Here is a 25,703-nt window from a genome sequence, read left to right as displayed (position 1 = left end):
GCAGTGTAATTTCATACATAACATACATACAAGCAACAATTTCAACTGCAATTTACACAATCATAAACAGAAAAATGTCATTGATTTCAAAAGAGACAGAAGGCTGTGAAAGGACAAGTTAAAGCTAGAACCATTATTTGTCAAAGAACCTTGCTTACCCTACAATGTTAATTCCAACATTTTTACATTTGGAAGGTGCAAGCATGACTTCTGTCTGTTTAATGACCACAAGTTCTGACCACAGATAGTGGCTGACATCCAGAATAAATTACTCATGATTAGTTCTATTGAAGTTAATGAGACAAATGAATCATGACACACTTGTCTCATTAATTTCATTGTGACTACTCATGAGTAACTTAGTGTCAGCCAATGAATTTCATTTACACTGCTATCTGTTCATTATAGTTATAATTACGGACAAATAGAAATTGAATAAATAAATAATAATAATAATAGGGATGTGCGTTTCGTTTCGGATACAAAACGTTTTGTGCCCAAAACAGGCCATTTCGGCTGTTTTGTAACTGAAACAAAACACCCAATGCTCAAAACAGAACATTTTGTAGCCAAAACAAAACTTCCCTGTTTTGGATACAAAACGTTTTGTTGTTTTTCGCTGTTTTGGAACTCCATTTTGAAATTGCAAAAAGTCTTTCTCCTTCAGTCTCCATTTTGAGTTTTGACATCTGTTTGAATTTCCAGTCCTTCCAGCCTGCAGATTGGCCAGCGAAAGCATGGGCTGATCTGCTGGCAATTGGCTCCTTATTCCTTTTAAGGAAATTTAAGGGTAAAATTTACCCTCATTGGCCAGTGGGGCAGTGTGTACATTGCATGGGGCAGTGTGTATTTCATTGTTGTTGTTTCACACTGTTGTGTGTAGATCAATTACATTTCGGGGGGGGGGGATGTGGATGTGCATGACCTTTGGAAATCTGCCTGGTTCTTTGCAAAGCTCTGCTGTTGTTGATGTGTGATGTTGATGTTATTTGGGGTGGATTCAAGGCAGAAAGGGGGGCAGAAGAGTGGGTCAGGTGGTAGCACCCCAATGGGTGCCTGCTGCCACTCAGATTCCAAAGGAATTGGAAAAAGGGCTGATTTTAAAAAGAATTTCTGAGGTTTACATGTCTTTGGGGCAGATTTGGGGCAGAAAGGGGGTCTGAGGGGCAAAACAGTGGGTTGGGTTGCCCCAAGAGGTGCCCGCCACAACCCAGATTCCAAAGAAATAGGGCAAAGGGCTGATTTCTTAGGAATTGTTGGAGTTTATGCATCTTTAAGGTTTTTCTCCATAGGGAATAATGGAGGTTGCAGCAGACCCATAACTCCACCTGAGGGGGCACTGGGGTATCCAGGAGTGATTGGTGTTGTAGTGCATATAGGGTGCCAACCACCGCCATAGGTTGCTAACCCATGGGGTGCTGGGTTCTGTTTTTTCTGAGGTGTTCTGAGTGTAGACTCTCTGGTAGCATATGAGATTTTCAACAACAAACCATGAATCCATTCTCATATGCTACCAGAGAATCTACACTCAAAACATCTCAGAAACAACAGAACCCAGTACCCCATAGGTTAGCAACCCATGGGGGTGGTTTGCACCCTCTATGCTCTACACTACCACTTGCTCTGGGCCACCCTGGTGCCCCCAAAGTGCAGTTATGGGGCTGCTGAAACCTCCATCATTCCCTATGGGGAAGAACTTTAAAGATGCGTAAACTCCATTAAATCTTTACAAATCAGCCCTCTGCCCAATTCCCTCGAAATAATTCTCGCAGCTTCCTTACTCCCACTGGGCACTACCACCCACCCAACTCTGCTCTGGGCCACCCCTTTCCCCCCAGCGTGAAGCTATACTTTTGCTGAAACCTCCATTATTACCTATGGGAAAAATCTTAAAATTCAAAAATTCACCAAAAATCAGCCCTTTGCCCAGATCCTCTGAAATATGGGTGGTAGCTTCCACCCATTGGGCACTACCACCCCCACCCACTAGTTTTGCCCTGGGGCTGCTTTTTAAAATCTAAAATGTTTTGGATTCGGATTTTGCAATTTCAAACAAAGAACAAAATTGGGGTGTTTCGGATGGGCTGATTTTGAACAAAGAACAAAATGGGGGTGTTTTGGATCGGGCCAAAAATAAAACAGAAAAAACAAAACAAAATGCACAACCCTAAATAATAATAATAATTATTATTATGCAGTGTTGTAGCTAATCTGAAAAGGATTCCTCCTGGAGCATAAACATTTCTTTAAAAAGAAAAAAGGCAGCAAAATGGGAATAAGAATATCTGTCAAGTTCTTCTTTATTTAAATAGCCATAGTCTATTTATGCTCCCAAATAGCTGTTTAATTCAAAAACACTGAAAAGTGCCTAAGAAGCTTATTCCTTCATGTGAAACAAGTCAAGGACTTTTCCAAGCCTGAATGTTTAGTGCTTGACTTGTGTTCACATAAGCATCATCTGCTAAGTGCTTATTCCAGATATCCCACACAGTATGTGTGCACAAATTACATTCTTGGGTTTCTGGAGTAGCTGCCTGATTGCCTAACACAGAGAACAGAAGAGAAGCTGTAGATTAAAACAATTCAGCTAGGGAGCAGATGTACACTGAAGCATGCTTCCACATATGTATCCCTAGCTGGATGAGGATCCTTATTTGGATGGGGTACAAACAGGTGCTACCTGTGTTATTCCTGCTCTGACCACCCAGTCTAGGTTCTGGATTACAGATCCGAACTCTAAGTGACATTAGCATGAGATATTTTCTTGTTCGTACATGTAGTGGCAGATGAGACAGTGTGGCCTCCTCCATTCACACTGTACAGAATGTGCTGTAGTAGTTAGAGTGTTACACCTAGGTGCAAATCCCCACTCAGCTGTGAAGATACTGGGGCCGTAAGCTAGTTGCCATCCCTCAGCCTAACCCCACCTGAACGGTAGGGATGTGCCCGAATGGGCCCAGGCAGTCTCAGGTGGTGTAGAGAATGGTTCCCTTAAGAAGCAAGTGAGTAGGTCCTTACCTGATCCACAGCTGCCCCCGCCACTTTTCTGGGTGTGGCACTCACTCTACCAAAGGCTGCACGTGGCTGCGAGGCTGTTCCCTGCAGCCTGGGTCCAGCGTCGGCACGAACATGGCCCCCGTGCATGTGCAGCAGCCATTTCCATGGCCGGCACGGTGCTGCTGACCACACAAATGGCTGCTGCGCATGTGCGCTGATGCCACGTGCAGGCCACGGTCACACGCAGCCTTTGGTTGAGCGAGCACCGCACCAGAAAAGTGGTGGGGTGGCAGTGGAGCAGGCAAGGACCTGCTTCTTAAGGGAGCTGCTCCGCACCCCGCTCAACCGGTTTGGCTGCAGGCACCTGAGCAGGTTCGGCGCTTCCCTAAAGAGGCACTGAACTGGTTCGTGCACACCCCTACCACAGCATCATTGTGAGTGTAAAGGAATGGAGTTGGGTTAGAACTGTATAAGCTACACTGCGCTCCTTGGAGGAAGGATGCAATATAAATGTTGTCAACCAATAAACCAATCATTTCCAGTTAAGTGGGTATTAGTTTATCAGAGAAGTTCTCAGGGTCCTACACTTATGTGAATCAGTACCACTTCCGAAAAAGCTGCCCATCTCTTTTCTGTCAAAGTAGGTAGTTATGTAGAGCAGAAGATTCAAAAGCAACAATAATTCCTCTTAGTTTGTTTCTTCCCCTGCCCCATTAAAAGCTGAGGGGGGAAGCAGATTTTCCAGCAGCCACTGTAAGTCACATTGCAGTGATTTTCATACAGAACAAAGAAGTAGCATGCAGGTATTATTATGCTTTACTTGGTTCGTTTAATTGGTCCACACTCTTCCAGCTGGGTAATGCAGATAGTCTGTGCTCTTTCTGTTTCCTGATTGGGCCTTTTGGTTGTCTCCAGAGAGTCTCAGGCACAGAAGATGCAAGGTCTGGGTCTCTGCTTGATGCATCGTCATTAGTCAATGAGAATGCCGACTGAGATCTCTGTGAAATAAAAATCCAGAGAATAATATATCTAGCAGAAACCAGCGATGCAAATGTTAAATCCCTGTTTCCTCAAAGAACAGCATTCTGACATGGAGACAACTGCCACTCATTGAAAAGGCAGTGGATGGAATTTTGACATATAGAATTAGTTATCCATTTATTATAGATTCTTTTGAGAATGATAGGAAGTTCTAAGTACGATCAGAGAGCAAATAAAAGATTGCTACTGAGGTTAGCTCACTATATAGTGACAACGACAACACAAATCTACAAGTTAACAAGGAACAAACCCATTTATGGGATGCGTCACTTTCTGCCTTCTCAGCCTGAGAAAAGATCCTGCCTAATCGCCTTAATGGTGCTCTGTGTTCCAGCATTTCCTAAAACCAAACAAAGTTGTGGTTCATTCTGATCATCAGCATGCAGTGTCCACCTCACATTTTCCCTCTCATCCCTAAAAGACCAATCAAGGTTTTCCCACACTGCAAGAGATTAATTATCCAAGTTATTCAGTGTTTCTTGGCCTGTCTATATAATTCATAAAGTAATTATTAACAAGGTGCAAGGAACTAACCAGGCTCCAGGCACATTGATGGCGGTTGAGTAAAACACAGTTTTACAATCCTAGAATTGAAATCTTTTAATGGTGCCTTCTTCCTTAGTATTCCAAATGCAACACTATTTGTTTCTAGATGACATACCATTGTGTTCTGCCTTAAAATTTATCCATATTCACCAAGTTAGAAACAGGCCAGAGATGCCAATGTGAGCTTTTTATTTATTATTTATTTCGTACATTTATATACCACCCCATGCAAAAATGTCCCTGGGTGTTTTTATCAGACTAAACACTGGTTGATACAATTTCTAAAATATAATTTCTATTTTCTAGAACTCTTCATTGTTTACTCCTACTTCATCTGCACATTGATAGTTAATATCTTCATAAGAACGGATAGCAACATTTCAGCTTAAAGGGAAATACTTTCCTTAACAAAAATATTCATGTATGATTTAGCATAAGTTGCTGTTATTGTCTTCTCAATTGACAAGCTTTATGCACTCACCTTTCTGATCATTTCTGTCAAGATGGGAGACCACCTTGCTTCCGCTATGAATTATCTCTCACTAGAAAATTCTATCTTTGCATAGATCATAAAAACCATAGTCTAAGTCAAAGCATTTGTTAGAATACCATCTTACGTTTCATTCTGAAGTGTTTGAAATTGTGTCATGTAGCAATTGCTTTCTAGCCACCTAATGGCACAGCGGGGAAATGACTTGATTAGCAAGCCAGAGGTTGCTGGTTCAAATCCCTGCTGGTATGTTTCCCAGACTATGGGAAACACCTATATCAGGCAGCAGTGATATAGGGAGATGCTGAAAGGCATCATCTCATACTGCGCGGGAAGAGGCAATGGTAAACCCCTCCTATATTCTACCAAAGACAACCACAGGGCTCTGTGGTCACCAGGAGTCGACAGCACACTTTACCTTTACCTTAATGATTCTTTAATTGCCAGTGGTATTTCAAAGCACCAGCCAGTCCACAAAAGCCTTGTCCAGATGTTTGAACCAACTTACGCCTTAGAAAATTTCAGACGAAACAGGCGCTAACTTGGGAAGCAAACTAAATAAGAAATTAATTGAATGTCAGCTGCCTCATAACTGTGGATTGCCAAGAACCTCTACTCAGATGAATACAAACAGAGAGAGGCAGCCTGCATTGACTCAATTATCCCTCTATTAAGTGATAGTAATAGGATTACAAAAACCGGTAGCATTTGCCTTCCAGAGCAAGCTCTTATATAGTAAGTGTGTCAGCACATAGTTTCTTTGCACCTCCACATCTGTGTATTAACCAGTTATGGCAGCCATTTAATAGTTTTGCTTAGACAGTATTTCTGAGAAATCTGCAGTGGGCCATGTGGGCTCTAGCCCAGACAAGGTTATTAGCCCTATTTGGGCATTAAAAAAATGTCTGTATGCAAGTACAGTCATCCCAAAGCACACTAGAGGGTGGCCAGCCACAGTCTGTAGCAGGAAAACAACATAATCCTGTGGCACCTTAAAGGCTAACACATTTATGGGGCACAACAGCCCAATCTGGATGCGATTAAAAATGTTGTATGCAAGTACAGTCATCCCACAGTGCACTGGAAATCCTGTCCAGCTCGTCACTCACCGCCCCCTTAGACGAACACTGCCATAACTATGAGGATCATGGGCAGGGTGTGGGGGGGTGAGTGGGGTGGGGGGAAAGCAGAGAGAAGGGTAAGTGCACCCTCCCTTGCCCTTAAAGTGTGATCCCCCCCCAACCTTCAAACATTGAGCCTCCCAGTGTTCGAACCTGTATGGAGGCCCGTAAAAGGGCCTCCTAACAGGTTTGTGCACATCCCTAGTTTCTGGAGGGCAGGGCTCTTGATATGGCTTCTTCCCCTGGCATATCCTCCTCCACAACTTCCAAGGACCTTGACTCAGGGTCTGAGTTAAGACAGATTCTGACAATGGCTAACCACCCTCTGGAATTTGAGAATGTCTTGTTACTAACTTTTAGACCAACCTATAGCAAAATCAGGTGATTTGATAGGCTTGCAAAGTTATTGTTAGTTGCATAAGAATTTCTTGTAGAGCACAAGACCACTGCGTATTATACCAGCCTTTCTACCAGCATAGAGCTTTCCATCGTGTTAAAAAACATCTGTTCCTCTTGACCCTCTTTTCATTTTCATTTAGTTTACTTATTTACTGTATTTTACTATTCAGGCCAATTGAGTTTTTATAAATCTGAAAGCTCTGTTACTTCTTTGCAGGCAGTTATATTCCTAAGATTTTGCAATATATTTTATATTAGAAATATATTTCTAATATTTCACTTAAAAGAGTTGGTTCTTACTTTTAAAACCCTAATGGCTTGTGACTTGATTCCTCCTGAACAAACCTGCCCAAGTATATTAAGACAACCCTCACAGGCTCTTTCCTAGATCCCTCTGCCTTTAGAAGTGAGGCTTTTTTCAGTTGTTGTATCCCAGCTTTGGAATACTCCCTCCAGCGGGGCTCATTTGGAAATAAGTCAGATGCCTTTCTAGTAAAAAATAAGAGCCTCTTCATCTCTGGCAACTTTTAAAAAGGCACTGAAGACACATTTATTCACCCAGGCTTTTAATTTATAGTTTAAAATAATTTTAATGCTGGGTTTTAAATGTTTTTAATCCTTTAATTGATTTAAATTGTTAATTGATTTAATGTTTTAAATTATTTTAATTGTAAAACGCCCAGAGATGCAAGTTTTGGGTGGTATAGAAATATTTTTAAATAAATAAATAAATAAAATAGTAGGAATCTGCACGGAACCAGGTGGGGGTGCTTCGATGGTGTGTGTGGGGGGTCACACATTAAGGGTGGGGGAGGGTACACTTACCCCTCCCTCCGCTTTCCCCCCGCCAGCACTCAGTATTTGCAAAGTCCTACAGGGTGGCAGCATACCTCCCTGCTGCCCTGTCTGCTCCCTGGCCGGAAGTAGCTGGAGTGTGCACACGCATGCTGGGCAGGCTTGCTGATGAGGGAAAAACAGGTTTTGGCTGTTCCTGGCCTGTGCGTGTACTAGTTGGATTAATGGAAATGCTGTAATGAATGAAATAACCATATTTGAGTTATTCCTTTTGCACACGGTTACTTCCTTTTGCATATAGTTCATATGTTGCTGTATTTAATGAAACAGTGAACTAGTTTTCTGATTGGCCACTGAGGCTATGATTGGACTCTGTGATTGGACTAAACTACCTCTCCTGAGGTTGTTTGCCTAATGACATCAGTGTTACTATATCACCTACTTGTCTCCATTTTAGGGAGTTCCCGATGTCGTTAAGCAAATAAAGTTCTTCTCTGAATTTCCAGCAAATGGTGTAAAGGCCTCCATTAATTGAACTGATCCTAGGTGGGATTTTTCCCATGCCAGCATGCATGCGCCCTGCATGTGCATGTGTGTCAGCTACTTCCGGTTAGGAAGTGGATGGGGCGGCAGGGAGGTACGCTGCTGCCCCATAGTACTTTGCAAATACCGAGCGCCAGTGGGGGGAAAGTGGAGGTAGGGGTAAGTTCACGCTCCACCACCCTTAAAGTGCGACCCCCTCCCCACCTTCGAACGTTGAACCCTCCAGTGTTCAAACCTGCACATTCCTACTTTGATGCACATCCCTACTTTCTAACACCAAGTGAAGGTCTTTTTATTTGCCTAAGCCTTTGTTTAGTCTTTTTTGTTTGTTTTTGCTGGTCTGTTAATTTTAATATTTCTTTCTGGATTTTTTTCTTGTTCTTGTTTTAAGTTGTTGGTATGGCACTTAGGAAGTTCTCAGGCTGAAGAATTGGTTACCAATATATAAATAATACAAAAGAAAACTAAATAAATAAGCAGAAAATAAATGATTGTAGCTACTACCTTCTGACTTTTTAGTTCATCCTAATTAGGGTACTCTCTCGCCTCTGCTTTCGCATTTTGTTCAAAATAAACAATTCTTTGCTTGTATAATTACAGACACTGTGAAAAACAGAGGTTCCTAATAACACTTTGACATTAATGAAGCTAAGTGCAATTCTCAGTGTCAATAAGACACACCACTAATCATCCTCATCATCATTTAATATTTGTAAAAATGCCCCAAACATACTATGTATGCACTCACACATGGAATAATTCCCAATCAGAGGGAGAAAGAATGAGGGGACATTGTGCCTGATTAAGAGCCATCTCGTATGCCTTAGTCACACCTTGGTTAGATTATTCCGACACACTTTAGGTGGTGCTGCACTTAGAAAGTACAGTATTTGGAAAGTGATGGCACAAAAAGCTGTTCCCAGAATGCTGATGGTGGCCTCTTAGAGAAAGCATATGACTCTGTTAGTGTATGATCTTTATAGCAATAGCAATAGCAATAGCACTTACATTTATATACCGCTTTATAGCCGGAGCTCTCTAAGCGGTTTACAATGATTTAGCATATTGCCCCCAACATTCTGGGTACTCATTTTACCGACCTCGGAAGGATGGAAGGCTGAGTCAACCTTGAGCCCCTGGTCAGGATTGAACTTGTAACCTTCTGGTTACAGGGCGGCAGTTTTACCACTGCGCCACCAGGGGCTCATAGTGTTGGCTTCTTATCCATTTATTATCCATTTATTGGCTTCTTATCCATTTCTGGGTGCAATTTAAGGCGTTGGTTGTTACCTTTAGAGCTCTAAATGGTTTGGCCTAGGTACCTTAAGGACTGTCTACTTCCATATGAACCTATCTATGCTGGCCTTGGGCCGAAATAAACCAATACATACATACATACATACATACATACATACATACATACATACGAACCTATCTGCTCATTATGATCATTGGTGGAGGCTCTGCTATGTTGCTACTGCCTACTGAAGTTCAGTTGAAGGGCACGCAGGACAAGGCTTTGTCAGTCATGGTGCCCAGCCGCTAGAATTCTGTCCCCAGGTGCTTCCCCAGACAGCAGGCTTTACCGTGGATTTACTACGAGGCTTTCCTGTGAGTTTGGGGCATTTCGAATACTTTGATGCAAAAAGTGGATATTTTTACCTGGGACATAAATCAAGCTAGGCTCCAATACCAGGGGGAAACCTGAATCATGTATGGAGTCCCCTGTAATATGTTGTATGGACTTCAGGGTAAATCTGGACAATATGTGAATGTACACCCTCCACTCCAGTGGAGATGAGAGCTAAAAGCCCCATCTGTGGAAGCTCATGCTGTGGCATACCTTCCGGCCTTTCAGCAGCTTTGAGGATGCATCTGTTTCATCTTGCATTTGGTTTAATTGAAGGGATGTCTCTGGTTTTGTCAATTTCTTAGATTGTATTTTTGGGAGGATGGGATTGCTGTATTCTTTTATATGATGTTTATTGTATGCTGCTTTTAATTTATAGTTGGCTGCTTCAAGGAAATAAGGTGAAAAGTGGCATACAAATTAAATAAATACAAATTAAATAAAGGACAGATCTATACATTTAGAAGACACAGGCACCACATACCCTCCTGGGATTGTAGATAGGGAATTTGCATGACTGGAGGCGAATCCATCTCCTTTCATATTAGAACAAAATCTAGTATGCCAGGGAGAAGTCTGGACTAGAATCTTTCTCCTAGACATGGTAGTTTTCTATGTAAAGGATATTTTGAATATGTGCAAGGGTACAAACATATAACCTCACCCCCACCAGTATTCTGAAATAATATGGTCCAAGAGCAATGGTGCTAGGTGATTCTTTGGAATGTATAGACTGGCCTTAGCCCCTCCACCTCCCTTATATGGGAACTGCTGGGCAGAGAATACCAGTTGCCACTTCTAAAGTCCACCCACCCACTCCGGCTTCTCTTAAGCAACATGCTTATGACTGGGTCCATACAATCACAAGCCTCCTGTTTAAAAAGTTAATCAGGATTGGTTAGCCCAGTGGAGCTGATTGTGTGAATCCAGAATTTCAGGGCAATTCTGGACAAACACTTTGGTTAACCAGCATTTAACGGGGTAGATTAAATGCTGGTTAACTGGAGCAATGCCCTGAAATTCTGGGTTTTTACAATCAGCTCTGCTGGGCTCATTAATCTTGACTAACTTTTTAAACAGAAGCCTTGTGATTGTGTGAACCCAGACTAAGTTACTTAAGTAGTCATGAGTAGTTCTCAAAAGGAAGGAACAAGTTATAAAAACTAAAGGCAAGGAACTACATCTGCCATATCCAAAATGATTATGTCAGCATTTGAATCCACGGAGATTGTCAGAAGAAGCCTAATATTATTTTCCTGCCAAACCAACCTGTACCCCCACCCCATCCACAATTCCATTTACACCATGTTCCTGGAGAGATTTAAATGAGATTGTGCTGATTCTGTCTTCAAAAGGCTGTTTCTCATTGCTGATGTCAGTTTTTGCTTGGGGTTATATACTAGGTGATTGTGCTTGATTCTGATAACCTAGAGGGTAACTGAAATTGTTAAAAGTCAGAATCACTGAAGCAAATACATGTAACCCAGAAAAGAAGGGAGAATAATCAATCATGCCTAACATGGGAAGAAACGAGAAGTGAATGGAAGGCTGAATTTGCTTGAGAGGCATTTGAGCTTGAATGGCTCTTTTCATCACTCAAGTCCTAAGTCCTTCCTATCTATCTATCTATCTACTGCCTAAAACCTGGGCCTCTGGGCAGTTTAAAAGGCAACAGTTTAGCTGTGCCTCTGGGCAGTTTAGCTACATCATTTGACTTCTGAGGGTGCTCTTTTGCTGTCAATTCAGGGCATTTGATTATTTCTAAGACCTGTTCAAATGATCATTTAAAGTGAAACAAATCATCCTAAACGGGTAATAACTTTCTTACTGCTCAGAAGACCACCTGAAACCCTCATTCAAGTGGTGATTAACTCATCATGGATTCATCCTGTTGATTTTAACTGATACCTGTGATTGTTGAAAACTATCAAGAAGAGAAGCTTCAAGCAACCATACTGTCTCATGATAAATTCAATCATCCCTGGTACTGCTAAGGAGAGAAATTACTCACAGTCCTTTATCCATTTGCCAGTTTCCAAGCTTTTGTATATATGAAGAGAAGTGAGGCATTTACTGCAGAATAACCCTAAGTGATGGATGATTTGACATTCCTTTTGCATCATTAATCATGACAACCAAATTTCAGTTTATCCACAAAATAAATTTCAGCTTATCCTTTGTTTACTCAAAGGATATCAGTGAGCCTATTTATGCTTAGGTGGCACTAGGACTGTCATTTCTAAGGCAGTTTGGGGGAACTAGTTGGTCTCATGGCAATTAATTCAGTGCAAACCTGGAGACACGAATATATTTTGCTTTATTTCAGGGCTGGTGACAGATTGCTCTGGGGTCCTGAAGCAATAATGGCCGGTGCGAGCAACGTTAAGCATAAATTAGCAGGTGCTTACCTCCGCTCCAGCCACACCTGCAAGCTCCTTTGAGCAGCAGTGCACCACCCAGTACTCCCTGCAGCAGGGGATCAGCTCTGCCACTCATCCGGCCACCGGCGGGGGATTGGCTTTGGGGAAGCCAGGTGAGTGGCATAGCCAATCCCTGCTGCAGGCAGTGCTGGGCAATGCGCTACTGTTCAGAGCAGCTTGCAGGTGCGGCTGGAGCAGAGGTAACCACCTAATTTAGGTTTAAAGGTGCTTCTCGCAGGTCCCCCAGAGGAGCCCACATCGGCCACTACTGTCCATGGTGTGCTGGACTCCACAAACTTAGCAGTCAGTGGCAAGGAGTAGTGGGGAGCTGACAGCAGTCCTTCTTCTGACCTGTCAAGAGTGGGAGGGGGAACAGTTGCTGCTGCCATCTTATTCCTTAGCAGAAGCTTCTCACCCTCCCACTCCTGGAGGTTGGGAAGAAGAGGAGTTGCCACTGAAGAACACAACCTCAGCTTCTCTGTCTACAACCAGCCAATGAGAGAAATCCCCAAAAGCCAGGTGAGGATGACCAGTGGCAAAGGCAGCAGTGGCACAAGTTTGTTTGCCAACTTCCTTCACCACTGCCAGTGCAAAGGGGCCAGATGGGTGGGGGAGGGTCCACCTGTGACAGCAGCCCTGCTTTATTTCAGCATGGACTTGAAAAGACAAAATAAAATTGCTCACAAGCTCATAATATTTCCATTTAGGTAGAAATAGAAATATTTACAGCACATTCATGTTATGCACATTCACCTGGAAATAAGTCCCACTGAAATTAGTGGGATTTGCTTCAGTGTAAACAAGCACATGATCAGCCTCTAACCCTATTTGCCAAAAATCTGCTTTGATACCCAACACATCTATCATAGGAATGCAGACATGACCAGAGACTTTGTGGCAAAGGCCCTAAAGGTATCGTTGGCGAGGTTATATAAGTCCACATGAAACAGCAAAATAATAACAACAATATAATAAAATCTATCAAGCAGTATAGTATATGTATGTTGTCAAAATTACTTACATGTAAATACAATTAAAAATAATTGCTAAATACTTGTCAGCTATCTCAGTACTGTTGAAGCCAATGGCCAGAACACAGAAAGTTCCTCCTGAGTTAGTTCCTCCTGAGTAGACTATATGCCTGCACATCCCACCCCCTTATATCCACCTGAGTAAAAGGGCTAGAGACTTGGCTTTTTTTAATTAATGCTGAAAACTCAGGAAGGGGGCTGAGTTATTAGTTTGGGAGCCCTAGGGCCTCCAATGTGGTTATGGCTATGCATGAAAACATGATTGCTTGAGGGCAGTTACAAGACACTATATCCAGCTGGCTGATAGTGACAATGGGTGAACTTGAAAGAAACTGTGGTTAATGAAAGCTGGAGAATACCAGAGATACATTTCTATTAGATCTGACATACTGGATAGCTTGAGGCCATACAATCATGAGAGCAATGCCTCCAGGTGACCCAGTATAAAGCACAGGCCAAGTGAAGCTGTTTCTGCTCAATTACTTACTGCATTTTGGAAATGCCAGTTAACATTATCTCCACCACACCTTCTCCCACAGGCTTTCATGTATGGTATAACTTGAGTCAGCAGTTGTATCATGGGGTTTCAACATGAATGCCCTTGAAGATGTTGATTCTATCTTGCCATAGAATGTGGAATTAATTCATAGGCAAGCTAAAGCTGCTTGATAATTTATGGCAAGTTGACTATTTGGCATTGAGAATCTAGAGCTAAAATTAGGCCCATGATGAGCTATCAGGACGATAAAATTATTTAGCTTTAAAAAAACACACCTTTATTTAAAGGAACTTTCAATTTCTCATTTTATATAACAAATACAATACAAACTGAGACATATTTCATTTCTTTTACAGCTTACCAAAATTAGCTTCAAAGTCACTAAATAAAAGAATAGGAAAGGACCGCTAGTAAGAAAAATCAATAAGGTGTACAATGAGTCTCTAAAGTTATTGAACCATGAGGGACTAATACAAAAGACTTTAGTAGATAATCAAAACAAAGGTTTTCTGCAGTGGAGGTAAATGCTTTCCCTTTGCTGTGGTCCCGATCCAGATCATCTATCTCCTGGCACGATTTCCTTCAGAAGGGAAGCTCCCATTGGCACTAGAGTAGAGTTGCCATGTCCCCCCAAATTCCAGGTTTCACCCAGATTTTAAGCATCTCACCCAGCTTGCTTAGCCCACCTAGCTTCTCCCAGATTTCATTTTTTAAAAAATAGCTAAGTTCTAGCCCTTGTAGAAGAGGAGTTATGGATCAAAATGCGCAGTCACTATTCTGCTCAGAAATTATTTTGCAGCCAATTTACATAATATGTAAATTAGGCACCCAGATTTGGAAAGCAAGAATATGGCAACCCTACACTAAAGGAGCTTCCTTCCCAGGAGAAGGAGTAGCTACAGGGGCCCAAATCTGGATTGGGACCACAGCAAAAGGAAAGGATTAAAGCTTTCCTTTACTCCACAGTCTTAATCTGGATTGGTGCACCCTGTGGCGGCTTTTCAATCCTAATGGTTCTCAAGAGCATGCAACCAAGCACACAAGGGGCAAATTATAAATTGAATGTAATCTGTAGTTTGGCTCTTAGGCCCAGCAGTGCCAGAGATTGAACCTGGAATGTGCTACAATGCAAAACTCACACAAAACATGTGTTCTGCCACTGAGCTACAGCCTTTACCCAAACACTTCCCATTGTTCTTAACCTAGCAGTGGAAAAGGTGCAGAAGAGGGCAACCAAAATGATCAGGGGGCTGCAGCATCTTCCTTATGAGGAACACAGGAAGCTGCCATATACCGAGTCAGACAATTGGTCTATCTAGTTCAGCATTGTTTACACAGACTGGCAGTGACTTCTCCAAGGTTGCAGGCAGGAATCTCTCTAAGCCCTATCCTGGAGAAGCCAGAGAGGGAACTTGGAACCTTCTGCTCTTCCCAGAGTGGCTCCATCCCCTGAGGGGAATATCTTACAGTGCTCACATGTAGTCCCCCATTCAAAGAGAACCAGAGTAGACCCTGCTTAGCAAAAGGGACAAGTCATGCTTGCTACCACTAGACCAGTTCTCCTCTCTACAGCATTTGAAACTTTTTAGTTTTGATAAATGCTGACTAAAGACATGACTGAGGCTTATAAAATTATGCATGATGCAGAGAATGTGGATAGACACTCCCTCTCTCTCTTTTTCATAACACTAGAACCAGAGGTAATCCAATAAAATTGATTGGCAAGAGGTTTAGGATGGACAAATGAAAGTACTTCTTCACAGAGCTCATAATTAATTTGTGCAGTCTGCAGCAACAAGATGTGGTGATGGCCATTAACTTAGATGGCTTCAAAAGAGGATTAGACAGATTCATGGAGGACAAGTCTATCAATGGCTACTAGTCATGATGGCATTTTTGCTACCCCCAGGTTCAGAGGCATGATGCCTCTAGGTCCCAGTTATAGGGGAACAACACTGAGTGAGTGAGTATGTCATCATCTTCTTCTGCTTGAGGGCTTTCCAGAGGCAGCTACTTAGGCAATATGGGAAACAACATGCTGGACTAGACACCCTATGGCCTGATCCAGAAGGGCTCTTCTTGTGTTCTTAACCATTATTGTTGAGAAAAAGGTGAACTACTATTATAAACAAGACATTCATAGCAGTGGGGTTGGAAATGCCATTGGTTATCATGCCAATGCAAATAACTAGAAGTTAGCAACTTGAAATGAACTTGAATGTACACATACTCACACAAACACCCCAGCATAACCACAGGGGAGCCTGCTGCAGTCCCAATTGTGCAGAAGCAGCTATAAAACTCATAATCGTGTGTGTGTGTGTGTGTGTGTGTAGATTCCATTTTACTTTGATCAGAACAATCCCCTGGCTTAAGACCAGCTAAGGCTATTTCTGACATTACCTGCACATGAATAATGCATGGACTTGTATCTTGAGATATAGGCAAATAGCATTTCAGATCTGCACTAATTTCTCAGTGGAGTGTGCTGGGTCAAACACTCATCTTTACTTGCTCAGAAGCAAATACTGAAGTGTCTAAACATGTCTTAAGATCTAAACAGAGCTGTGCATATGCAACACAAACAAGTTGTTCTGGTAAGGACTAATCTGCCTATTTTCCTTTCACTATCTCTACAACTGGACTAATTTTAGTCCAAATCAGTTAGTCAGTTCACAAGTTAGCTCTCTTATGCCTCAAAAATTCACATGTCCACAATCTTAAACTGGGGTGGGGGAATGACATCATCACAGACTATAACAGTGAGGTGTCCCTTCATGTAACTCACTACAACTGCACCAAATTTAGTCCAAATCAGTTTAGGCAATCCACGTTAGCCCATCTGCACCTCACATGTCCACCATCTTGAATTCGGGAGATGGCACCACAGCAAACTATGCCCTTGAGCTGTCCCTATGTGTCCTACAGCTTATGAAATTACCTGGCATTCTGTGTATGTTTGTCTGTGAGTCCATGTGCCAATGTGTGTGTCCCCCTCATCAACTTCTCAATGCTTGGACCGATATGAATCAAATTGGGTACAGTTGTAGGGACACCTCAACAGTGTCATAATCCTGACAATTGCAGAATATCTACAGCCTAGGTATTTTTATACATATTTTATATTGGCTGCGTTTTAAACTAATTATTTCTATAATTTATTATATAATTTATTTCTCTGAGAGTTTATTGTGAGCCATTAACAGTGGGCTAAAAGGTAGGGTTGAAACTAAAATAAATAAACATATATATATGCACAGAGTAACAAGAACCAAAATTCTAGCAAAAACAGATTAACTGAAGGTCAATTAGTTTAAACTACAACAGTTCTAATTCTCAGTTATAGTAACCAGAGAGTAGGCACAGTTGTTTTCAGGAAAGAAAACTACAGAAGCCAAAGCAGTGACTCCCTACATACATGGTACAACTGCATTTGTAAACATATTTGGAACAGGAGCAAAGAGGAACATATATTTTTTGCTATATATATATTTTAAATATAAAATGAGAACAAATTCATATATTTTTAAAATATACAATGAGAACAAATTCAAAGAGAGGACTATCTCTAGTCTTCTCTAATCTTATCTACCCACAATTAATTCTGTAAGCATTCCTCCTAAATTCCTTCTTAATTGCATCTATTGCCGTTGTTTTCGGCAGTAAACTGCTATCTCAGCAGGTGGCAGCATAAGCAAACCATGATTCTCCTTAAGGTTGCTATTTTTAATCTAGGCCAGGGGTTCTAAAAATGTGTCACACTGTAGCTGCCTAAGTCACCAAAACAAAATCTGATTATTGCCAAATAAGAGCCCTTCAGACGTTATGGAAAAACCAGAAGTTCTCAACCTTAGATCAAAGGGCCTTGGTGCCTGGGAATGATAGGAGTTGTAGTCCAACATTTTGGGACCCATGTTTTGGAACCCCAAGCTAAACAAACACAGATACTGTTGAAGAACAGCACAGTAGAGGTGTGCACAGACCCTTTTGCGTGGTTCAGTCCAAATTCGAACCAAATTCAGACCGAACCACAGGTCTGCAAATGGGTTCAGTCAAACTGACCAGCTGGCCCAGTCTGTTAGACTGAACCAGCCTGAACTGGTTCAGCAGTTCGTGCTGCTATGCAAAGGAAATCTGAGGAGGATTCCCATTTGCTTGTAAAGGGGAATTCTTTTTAAAAGGTTTGTAGGTGAGGGTGCTTCCGTGGGTGGTGGGGTGTGGTGGCAGCACGAGGCACCTTTAAAAGTAAATACTAATGCTAAGGTGATTATTAATTATTTATTTATTATTGTTTATTTATTAAATTTATATACCGCCTTGTTGAATTTGTACACCACCTAGTATAAAAATCTCTAGGTGGTGTACAGAATTAAACACATAAAACACAACACATTTAAAATTCCTAAAAAGATAAAATCATAATAGACATTAAAATTTTAAAAAATTACCAGTGGTGGTGCTCCGCATGCATGGTCATGCAAATGCCCAGAGGCCAGGAGCTGTGCCACTGCACAGACTGCTGGCTGGGGGGCAGGGGGAGCACCACCACTTGGTTCTGCTGCCGGTAAGCACCTTAGCATTTACTTTTACAGATGCCTCTTGCCACTTCCCCCAGATGCTGCCCACACCGGCAAGCCCTTTAAAAATAATTCCCCTTTACAAAGCAACACGAACCACCTAACCAGTTCACCTCGAACTGGGCTTGATCGTAGACCAGCCCCCTTTCCTAAAGGCTGCTCCAGTTTGCGATCAAACCGGTCCAGTTCACAGTGAACTAGTTCACTTTTGTACATTTATTAGGACAAATGAAGAGAGCTCTCCTCTTTTCACATGTTGGAATACATTCATTATTGACCAAAAGGGGGGTGCTGCCACGATATTGCTCCCTTATTAAAATAATCATTGGCTCTGTACAGTGTTCTCTCTAATTTTTTCCATCTGTGTGTGGAATGAATTTTGTTCTGAGCGGCAGTATCAAGACAGTATGTGCACAGGCACGTTCAGAATGGGGCCTTCCTGATTCAACCTGAGCAGGATCTAAAATTAACTGAGCAGACATCCAAAGACTTGTGAGCACATGCACTTGCTCATGCCTTAGAGGGAACACTGGCTCTGTATAGGATCAAAAAATGTTCTTATGGAGTAGGGTTGGATCCAAACTTGCCACTCTGTAAATGTACCTTCTTCCATTCAGGAAAAGAGAATTAAACTCACTTAAGGACTCAGTGAGGCTATTCCCATGATCACTGGAAAGTGGGCTAAGGGAACTTAGCGTGCTTTCCAGTAATCGTGAGAACCACTGGGCTTGCAGGCAAGCCCGGTGCTTCCAAAGCGACTAGCCCGCCTAAAACACCCTCCCCTTAAACGAGGTTAACGGAGCAAGTGCTCCGTTAACCTTGTTTTCCTGCTCGTGTGCTGCCGCAGCGTGCAGCAACAAATAAGCAGACCCCCAACCAGGTGACTACCATCAGCCTCCCAGTACCGGGGGTCCCCCCAGAATCCTGGGACTTCTGGGGGATGAGCAGCCTCCAATCCCCACAGACCCCACCAGCTCCATGATTGAGCCAGTAGTCGTGTCGGTAGCCAATCCGGCCACCCAGTACTGCATGACTGCTCGTCTACAGGGAGAGCGGGCTAAGCCCGCTCTTCCCACAGAACCCTCCCAGGTTCTACACACAGATCGTGTGTAGAGCCTCCTTGTGTGAGTGCAACTCTTCTTCTGTGGACAGCAGGAATATGCTCCCTTCACAGAGTGGTAAATTAGGAACCCGTCCACAGCTTCATCTGGCAGTGCTCAGTCTTGTTCCAAAGAGGTAAATAAAATGTAATGAACATATAATATGAGAACTGGGTAACCTTGGACATTACCACAGAAGCACCACCGGCACAGTCACTTCTGCATTTGGCTGGTGGCCATTCTTGTGGTATGCAAAGGGAGATTTGCACATCTCCTCATGGTCAGATACGCATATTATCCAGGTTAATTCCAGAACTTTGCCACTGCACATGCCCCCTTTCACATACGAATGAAAACCCCTGCTAAATAAACAAAATAAGACATAAAGTGCGAACTCCTAGCTTTGAAGCTACCATCCCCAAGGAGGAGGTGATAACACTGCTATCTAGTCACAGCAATGCTAAAATCCTGCACTGTTCCATTGATTTCAGTACAAAGCTCTCACTCTTACCCTGTGGGAGATTTTTAAATGCTTTCCAATGTATTATTTAATCTATCTAATAAAAGCTGCAGCTGAGTAACTATTCCAGTGGGGTAGCCATATTACAGGGATAGTCTGTTGTGGCAAAAACAACAAAGGATCTTGTAGCACTGGAAATTTGTTACAACATAGGCTGCTGAGAGCTCCACTCCATTTCATCAGATGCATGAAGTAACAAGACTTCTAGGGAGGAAGTTCCCTGTCGAGGCAAAGTGATGGGTTACTCTGGTATTCCTCATCTCTGTGGCTGAAATGTTCCACAGGGAGGTGTGTCCAGTAGGATCTTTCCCAGCCCTTGATGCTGCTCTGTTTTCATTTAAAGGGGCCGTGATCTGTTCCTAACGCATATCCTCTGGCAGGGTTATGGTCTCCTACTTCCTCTGGAACTGATAGTACTATGATGGCAGATCCACATTGCTGCTGGAGTTTCTGGGAAGAAATCAGTGTCCAAGGATAGGGACAATAAAATCCTCTTAGTAGCCAGGGATGGAAGTGCCATGATCCTTTGAGGGTTTTGATCCTCCTTGTATGTGGATATCTCTGCCAGAAGGCTTGCCTCAGTTGCTCCTTCCTGAGATATTTCAGGGGCACAGAATGCCTCTGCTGATATGGAAGTGTTTGGGTCCTCGTGGAGAACCAGTGGGAATGGACAGAGGAAGTGTGACTCTGTTGGTCCTTTTGGATCTCTCGGCGGCTTTTGATACTATCGACCATAGTATCCTTCTGGAACGTCTGAGAGTGTCGGAGGTGGTAGGCACTGCTTTGCAGTGGTTCTGCTCCTACCTTTCTGGCAGATTCCAGATGGTGTCGCTTCGAGACTGTTGCTCTTCAAAATCTGAGCTTTTATATGGGGTCCCTCAGGGCTCCATAGTGTCTCCAATGTGTTTTAATATCTACATGAAACCGTTGGGAGAGATCATCAGGAGATTTGGTGCTGGGTGTTATCAGTATGCTGATGACACCCAAATCTATTTCTCCATGTCAACATCATCAGGAGAAGGCATATCCTCCCTGAATGCCTGCTTGGAAGCAGTAATGGGCTGGATGAGGGATAATAAACTAAGACTGAATCCAGACAAGATGGAGGTACTTATTGTGCATGGTCATCACTCGGGAAGCGATATTGATCTACCTGTTCTAGATGGGGTCACACTTCCTCAGAAGGAACAGGTATGCAGTCTGGGAGTGCTTCTGGATCCACACCTTTCCCTGGTTCCCCAGGTTGAGGCAGTGGCCAGAAGCGCATTCTATCAGCTTCGGTTGATATGCCAGCTGCGCCCGTTTCTTGAGGTTCATGATCTCAAAACAGTAGTACACTTGCTGGTAACCTCCAGACTTGATTACTGCAATGCGCTCTATGTGGGGCTGCCTTTGTACGTAGTCTGGAAACTGCAATTAGTACAAAATGCGGCAGCCAGGTTGGTCTCCAGGTCATCTCGAAGAGACCATATTACTCCTATATTACAGGAGTTGCACTGGCTGCCGATAAGTTTCTGGGCAAAATACAAAGTGCTGGTTATAATCTATAAAGCCCTAAACAGCTTAGGCCCACGGTATTTAAGAGAGCGTCTTCTTCTGCATGATCCCCATTGTCCACTACGTACATCAGGGGAGGCTTGTCTGTGGCTACCTTCATGTTGTTTGGTGGCCACCCAGGGATGGGCCTTCTCTGTTGTCACCCCAAGACTTTGGAACACACTTCCCATGGGAATAAAAGTCTCCCCATCTCTAGCGGCTTTTAAAAAGTGTCTAAAGACTTATATTTTTACCCAGGCCTTTTAGCTTTTTAACTTTTTAACTTTTGATTGTTCATTATTTATTTTAAACTGTTTTAAACTGTTATTTTGTTTTAAACGGTTTGTTGTGAACCGCCCTGAGACCTTGGATTGGGGCAGTATAAAAATGTGCTAAATAAATAATAATAATAAATATTTTGGGAGCATCAATAGCCCTATAAGGAGAAGCTGTGATCTGAATGGTTGTCTCTGGTCCTTTCATACACTGAGAAGGACTCTCCTAGCCCAAGGTCCAAATGACTGCAGAAATGTAAGAATTGGAAGTGAATGATGAACAACTGAAGGACATTTCCGGGCTCTTGTAATGCATCTTTTAAAACTAATAAATGTTTCTTGCTTCAGTAATTCTGAATCAATCTGGAATTCCAACAGTGTAATCAGGCAATGTATTTCTAGCTCATTAAACAGGTACAAAATACTCTGCATGGATATCATTACTGGAGAAACATAAGTTGTAAAAAATGTACATGCATAACACAGAGCTATTAGGTCTAAATTTGAAAAGGGTATGCTTGTGTTATGTCTAATCTGCATATCTAATTTAAGATAATCAACACGCTCTCTTTTTATGATAAAATGCAATACTATATCCCCATTCTACTGTCAGATACTAACCCCTCACTTCAAGGCACTTGAGGTTTACCAGCTTTGGATAAGTACCCTGTGAATGTGAACATTCCTGTAAACATAGCTTTCACTAACTCAGTGAGGAAGGATGGGGAGGTTACCCTGTCTGCCCCTCACCCATGGATTAATCTTTCTGTTGAGAAAAGCATAGTTTTTGAATTATGGTGTGTGCCCTTTTGGCCTCTGGTACATCAATCAGGTTGCTGGTACATGCAATTGCCCCCTAATCCATCTGCTTGCAGCCAAAATGACATTTATATCTCCATTCAGTATTGAAAAATACAGGATTTTTTTTCTGAGAAGGAAAATGTTTGAAAACCATTTTCAGATGGTTGATTACTCACATGAGAACTGAAAAGACAACTATTTCAGGCCTCAGTTTAATACTCATTCCCAAAGCTACTGATCCCCATTTTTTCTGCATCTATTTAGAGCAATATTTGATGTTATTGCAACAGGTTTTAGCTTGTGATATATTTGATGCCATTATGTTTCTTACATTTTATCTTGCACCAATCAGTCTCATTGGTTTCAAACCCCAATTCCATTAATGTCAAGCAGGAGGCTTAAACCAACTGTGCTTTTAAAATTTGCACATAAAACTGAAATATTCTACTTGCAAATATTCACATTTGAATTCATAGCATGCAAATATGTGAGGTTCACTGAATTCAAACTCTGCTCTGAATATTTGTTTCAGTTCCACAGTCAATAGTATTAAAAGACACTGAAATTCCCATTAATGCAAATGATTTCACATTATTGAACAGAGTTTCTTATGCTATGTTAGTGTGCTTTATAAGGGTTGTTAGAAGTACTGGTGCCGATGTGTCAGCTCACAACTAATAAATACAAGATTGAGCATCAAATGCTAATAAAGTTCTTGTAACAAACGCTGCTTGTACTTATTTGCAGACTAAAAAGTATTCATGAAAATTGTCTAATGGTCTGAGACAGAGAAAATAAGCATAAGGAACAAACACATTGCTTCTTCTTGAGCTATGGTCTCTGCTAAATAATGCCTTTAAATGTAGTTAGAGCTGTTCTTCTGTACAAGATTATTTCATATAAACTAAATGACATACAGCTCCAAACCTCAACATGCTAATTTGCTTGATTTTTTAAAAAATCTGTAAGGCAGATCTTTTTAATATAGCTATGACTATGCTGAATACTCATAGGCTGAAATCCAGCCTAATGCTGCGCTTGTGTGACAAAGAGGTGTTCATGCAAGAAAGTCACATAGCTGAGTGGTTGCTCAAACATGTGCAATTTCTTCTGGTCTTGGTTTGCTTGTGCAAGATTTGCACTTGCACAACCAGGATAGCAGAGTGCTTTGCATCATTTCCTGCAACATACATGGATTGAGAAAACAGTGGCAGAGCAGGAGGTGGACCATAGATTGTGCAAGCATATCCTGTTGTATCGGCTAACACCAGTCTGGAATGCAAACTTCTGACTTAGCAGACTTAGCTAGTGCAACATCCTTGCACTAGCACAACATTCTTGCACCTGCACAGCATTGGTCTGGATATCAGCCACAGCATACACTTTAAGTTAGTTAAGGTGATTCTGGATAATCTGTTTAGTTGGGGTTATGGGTTTATTTTTAGGATAACTGCTATGTTGTTAAGAGGAAATTAATTATAGTAAATGTTGCAAGGGTGTGTGGTTTAAACTGGGCTGGAGAGGTTACTGTGAGAGAAAAGTAACAGTGGGAAGGAAGAAGCTCTGATAGAGGTGTGTCCAGCGAGGCTGGCTGTCCTTACTGCCGAGGACGGAATGGTGAGAGGGCCCAAGGCGACAGGGACAGGTGGCAGCCGGGGAGAGACAAAGGAAAAACTGCCAACAGGCAGGGACTCAGCTCCAGTGGTGGAGGAGCAGAGCCCTGATAAGACCAAAGGGGAGGCATACAATGATAACATCAGCAGCATGCCTCCCGAAGGGAAGGGGTCTGAGCAGGAGGAGGGAGAAGGGGGAGAGGCACTGGCAACAGCTGTAAGGGGTAATCAATTAAAGGTGATAAAGAGAGGTGTTGGCCCCGTAATTGGGGGCGTGTGATGCATAGCCTGTGAGGAGGCATATGAGGAGCCAGCCAGGGATGAGAAGGAGGCTGGTGGAGAGTGTCAAAGGCCCCCGGAAAGGGGCAGACACAAGGAACAAGCGGCCTGGGACAGAGGAGGCACAGGGTGATGCTCAACCCCCTCCCTGTCCCTGCTCTGAGGCCGGTCCCAATAAGTCTAGCCAGGCTGGGTAAAGGAGACAGGGACGTGTAGCCGGACAAGGTGTTTACTAGGTAGGGATGTAGAAAATGTTTCGGTCTCGAGACAGGCCATTTTGAGCTCAAAACAGAATGTCCTTAAAATAAAGGGTCTGTTTCGAACTCGAAACAGAATGACCCCATTTCAATCGAAATGTTTCAAGTGTTCCGATCACCATTTTGGAGGGCAGTTTTCCCCTTGCTGATTGGTTTTCTGGCACTGGCTTCCAATTGGCTTATGATCTCCTTGCTTCTTCGTTGGTTTGTTATCATCCAAATGAAGCGTTGTCATGGGTAACTGTGCCCCATTGGCTGGGGGAGGGAGGGGGAGGGGGAACCCCAAGTTGGAGGAGACCAAAGGAGGGAGTTTCAGAATGTATTCAAGGGGACTCTGGGAGGCAGAGAGACCATAGTGTGTCTGTCTCTTGAAGAGGATACATCAGGGGATTGGATTTGGAACAGAGACTGCAGGAGCAGGGCAGATGGCCTTCTTTGGTCTGCCAGTGAGTGGAGAGAGTGACAGAGTGCCTGCTGGCTTATCTCTCTCTCTCTTTTTGCTTTTCTTTTAATTTGCAGGTCCAACAACTGCTTTTCTCCCCCCCCCCCCGCCCTAATGTTTTAATAATTGTACCAGCAGCCCCAGGGACTTTAACTGGGTGCTGCTTTGAATCCCACCCCCACCCGTGCATTTTATCTTTTTTTTTTTTTTGCCACACCCAGTGTGGCACACCTACCCAGCTAGGAAGTAACATAAGGAAGCTCTTATCATGATCGTGTGAGAAGGCTACCCTCTGTTGTGAGGAGGAAGTTCAAAAGCGCTTACCTCTCTGCAGATGATCACAGCCAGGGCTCTGGGCAGGCAGTTCGGCGGTGCAGATGAGAGGTGACTCTGCTGCTGACTGCCCATGCCTCACCCGGCAGCTCAGGGGGTTGGCTCCGTAAGTGGGCTTGCACTGAACCACCGCCGGGAGCTGTGTGGCTCCTGTTGGTGCACACGAGCAACAGAAACTGGGCTGGGCTCCATTAGCCCGGTTTCTGCTGCTTGTGAGAATAGCTTCAAGGAGTCATAATTGTGTGTAACAGAGCAACTTGTACCAATAATGTTACTGCAGCGCAGGCACTGTGGATGCTGGGTCAGTGGTTCTTTTTTTGGACATTTTTGGACTGTGTATGGAATGGTGTTCTGTGTTGGGAGGGACAGATTCCCTTTCACTGTGTGCTTCTGCAGTGTTTTTGAAGGCAGTGTTGCAAAATGTGTGCACTCTGCTTGTTCCAGCCATAGAGAACAAG

General features: G+C 42.8%; 1 protein-coding gene across 5 annotated transcripts in view; it reads right to left on the bottom strand.

Annotated features, from left to right (window-relative positions):
* The window catches only part of MYRIP (myosin VIIA and Rab interacting protein), a 314,404-nt gene that overhangs the window by 49,083 nt on the left and 239,618 nt on the right, over window positions 1–25,703 (bottom strand). For 3 of the 5 annotated variants that reach the window (XM_053263239.1, XM_053263243.1, XM_053263240.1), the window contains 2 exons: window positions 4,289–4,378; window positions 3,818–3,995 (listed from right to left, as the gene is read on the bottom strand). In XM_053263239.1, the coding sequence (XP_053119214.1) occupies window positions 3,818–3,995; window positions 4,289–4,378 (268 nt within the window). The remainder of the gene's footprint in view (window positions 1–3,817; window positions 3,996–4,288; window positions 4,379–25,703) is intronic. The other 2 variants (XM_053263241.1, XM_053263242.1) reach the window with 1 other exon arrangement.

This window comes from Hemicordylus capensis, chromosome 6 (assembly GCF_027244095.1).
Source record: "Hemicordylus capensis ecotype Gifberg chromosome 6, rHemCap1.1.pri, whole genome shotgun sequence".
Lineage (NCBI taxonomy): Eukaryota > Metazoa > Chordata > Lepidosauria > Squamata > Cordylidae > Hemicordylus > Hemicordylus capensis.
The sequence above is the reverse complement of the archived record's forward strand: the minus strand, read 5'-3'. Positions and strand labels throughout refer to the sequence as shown.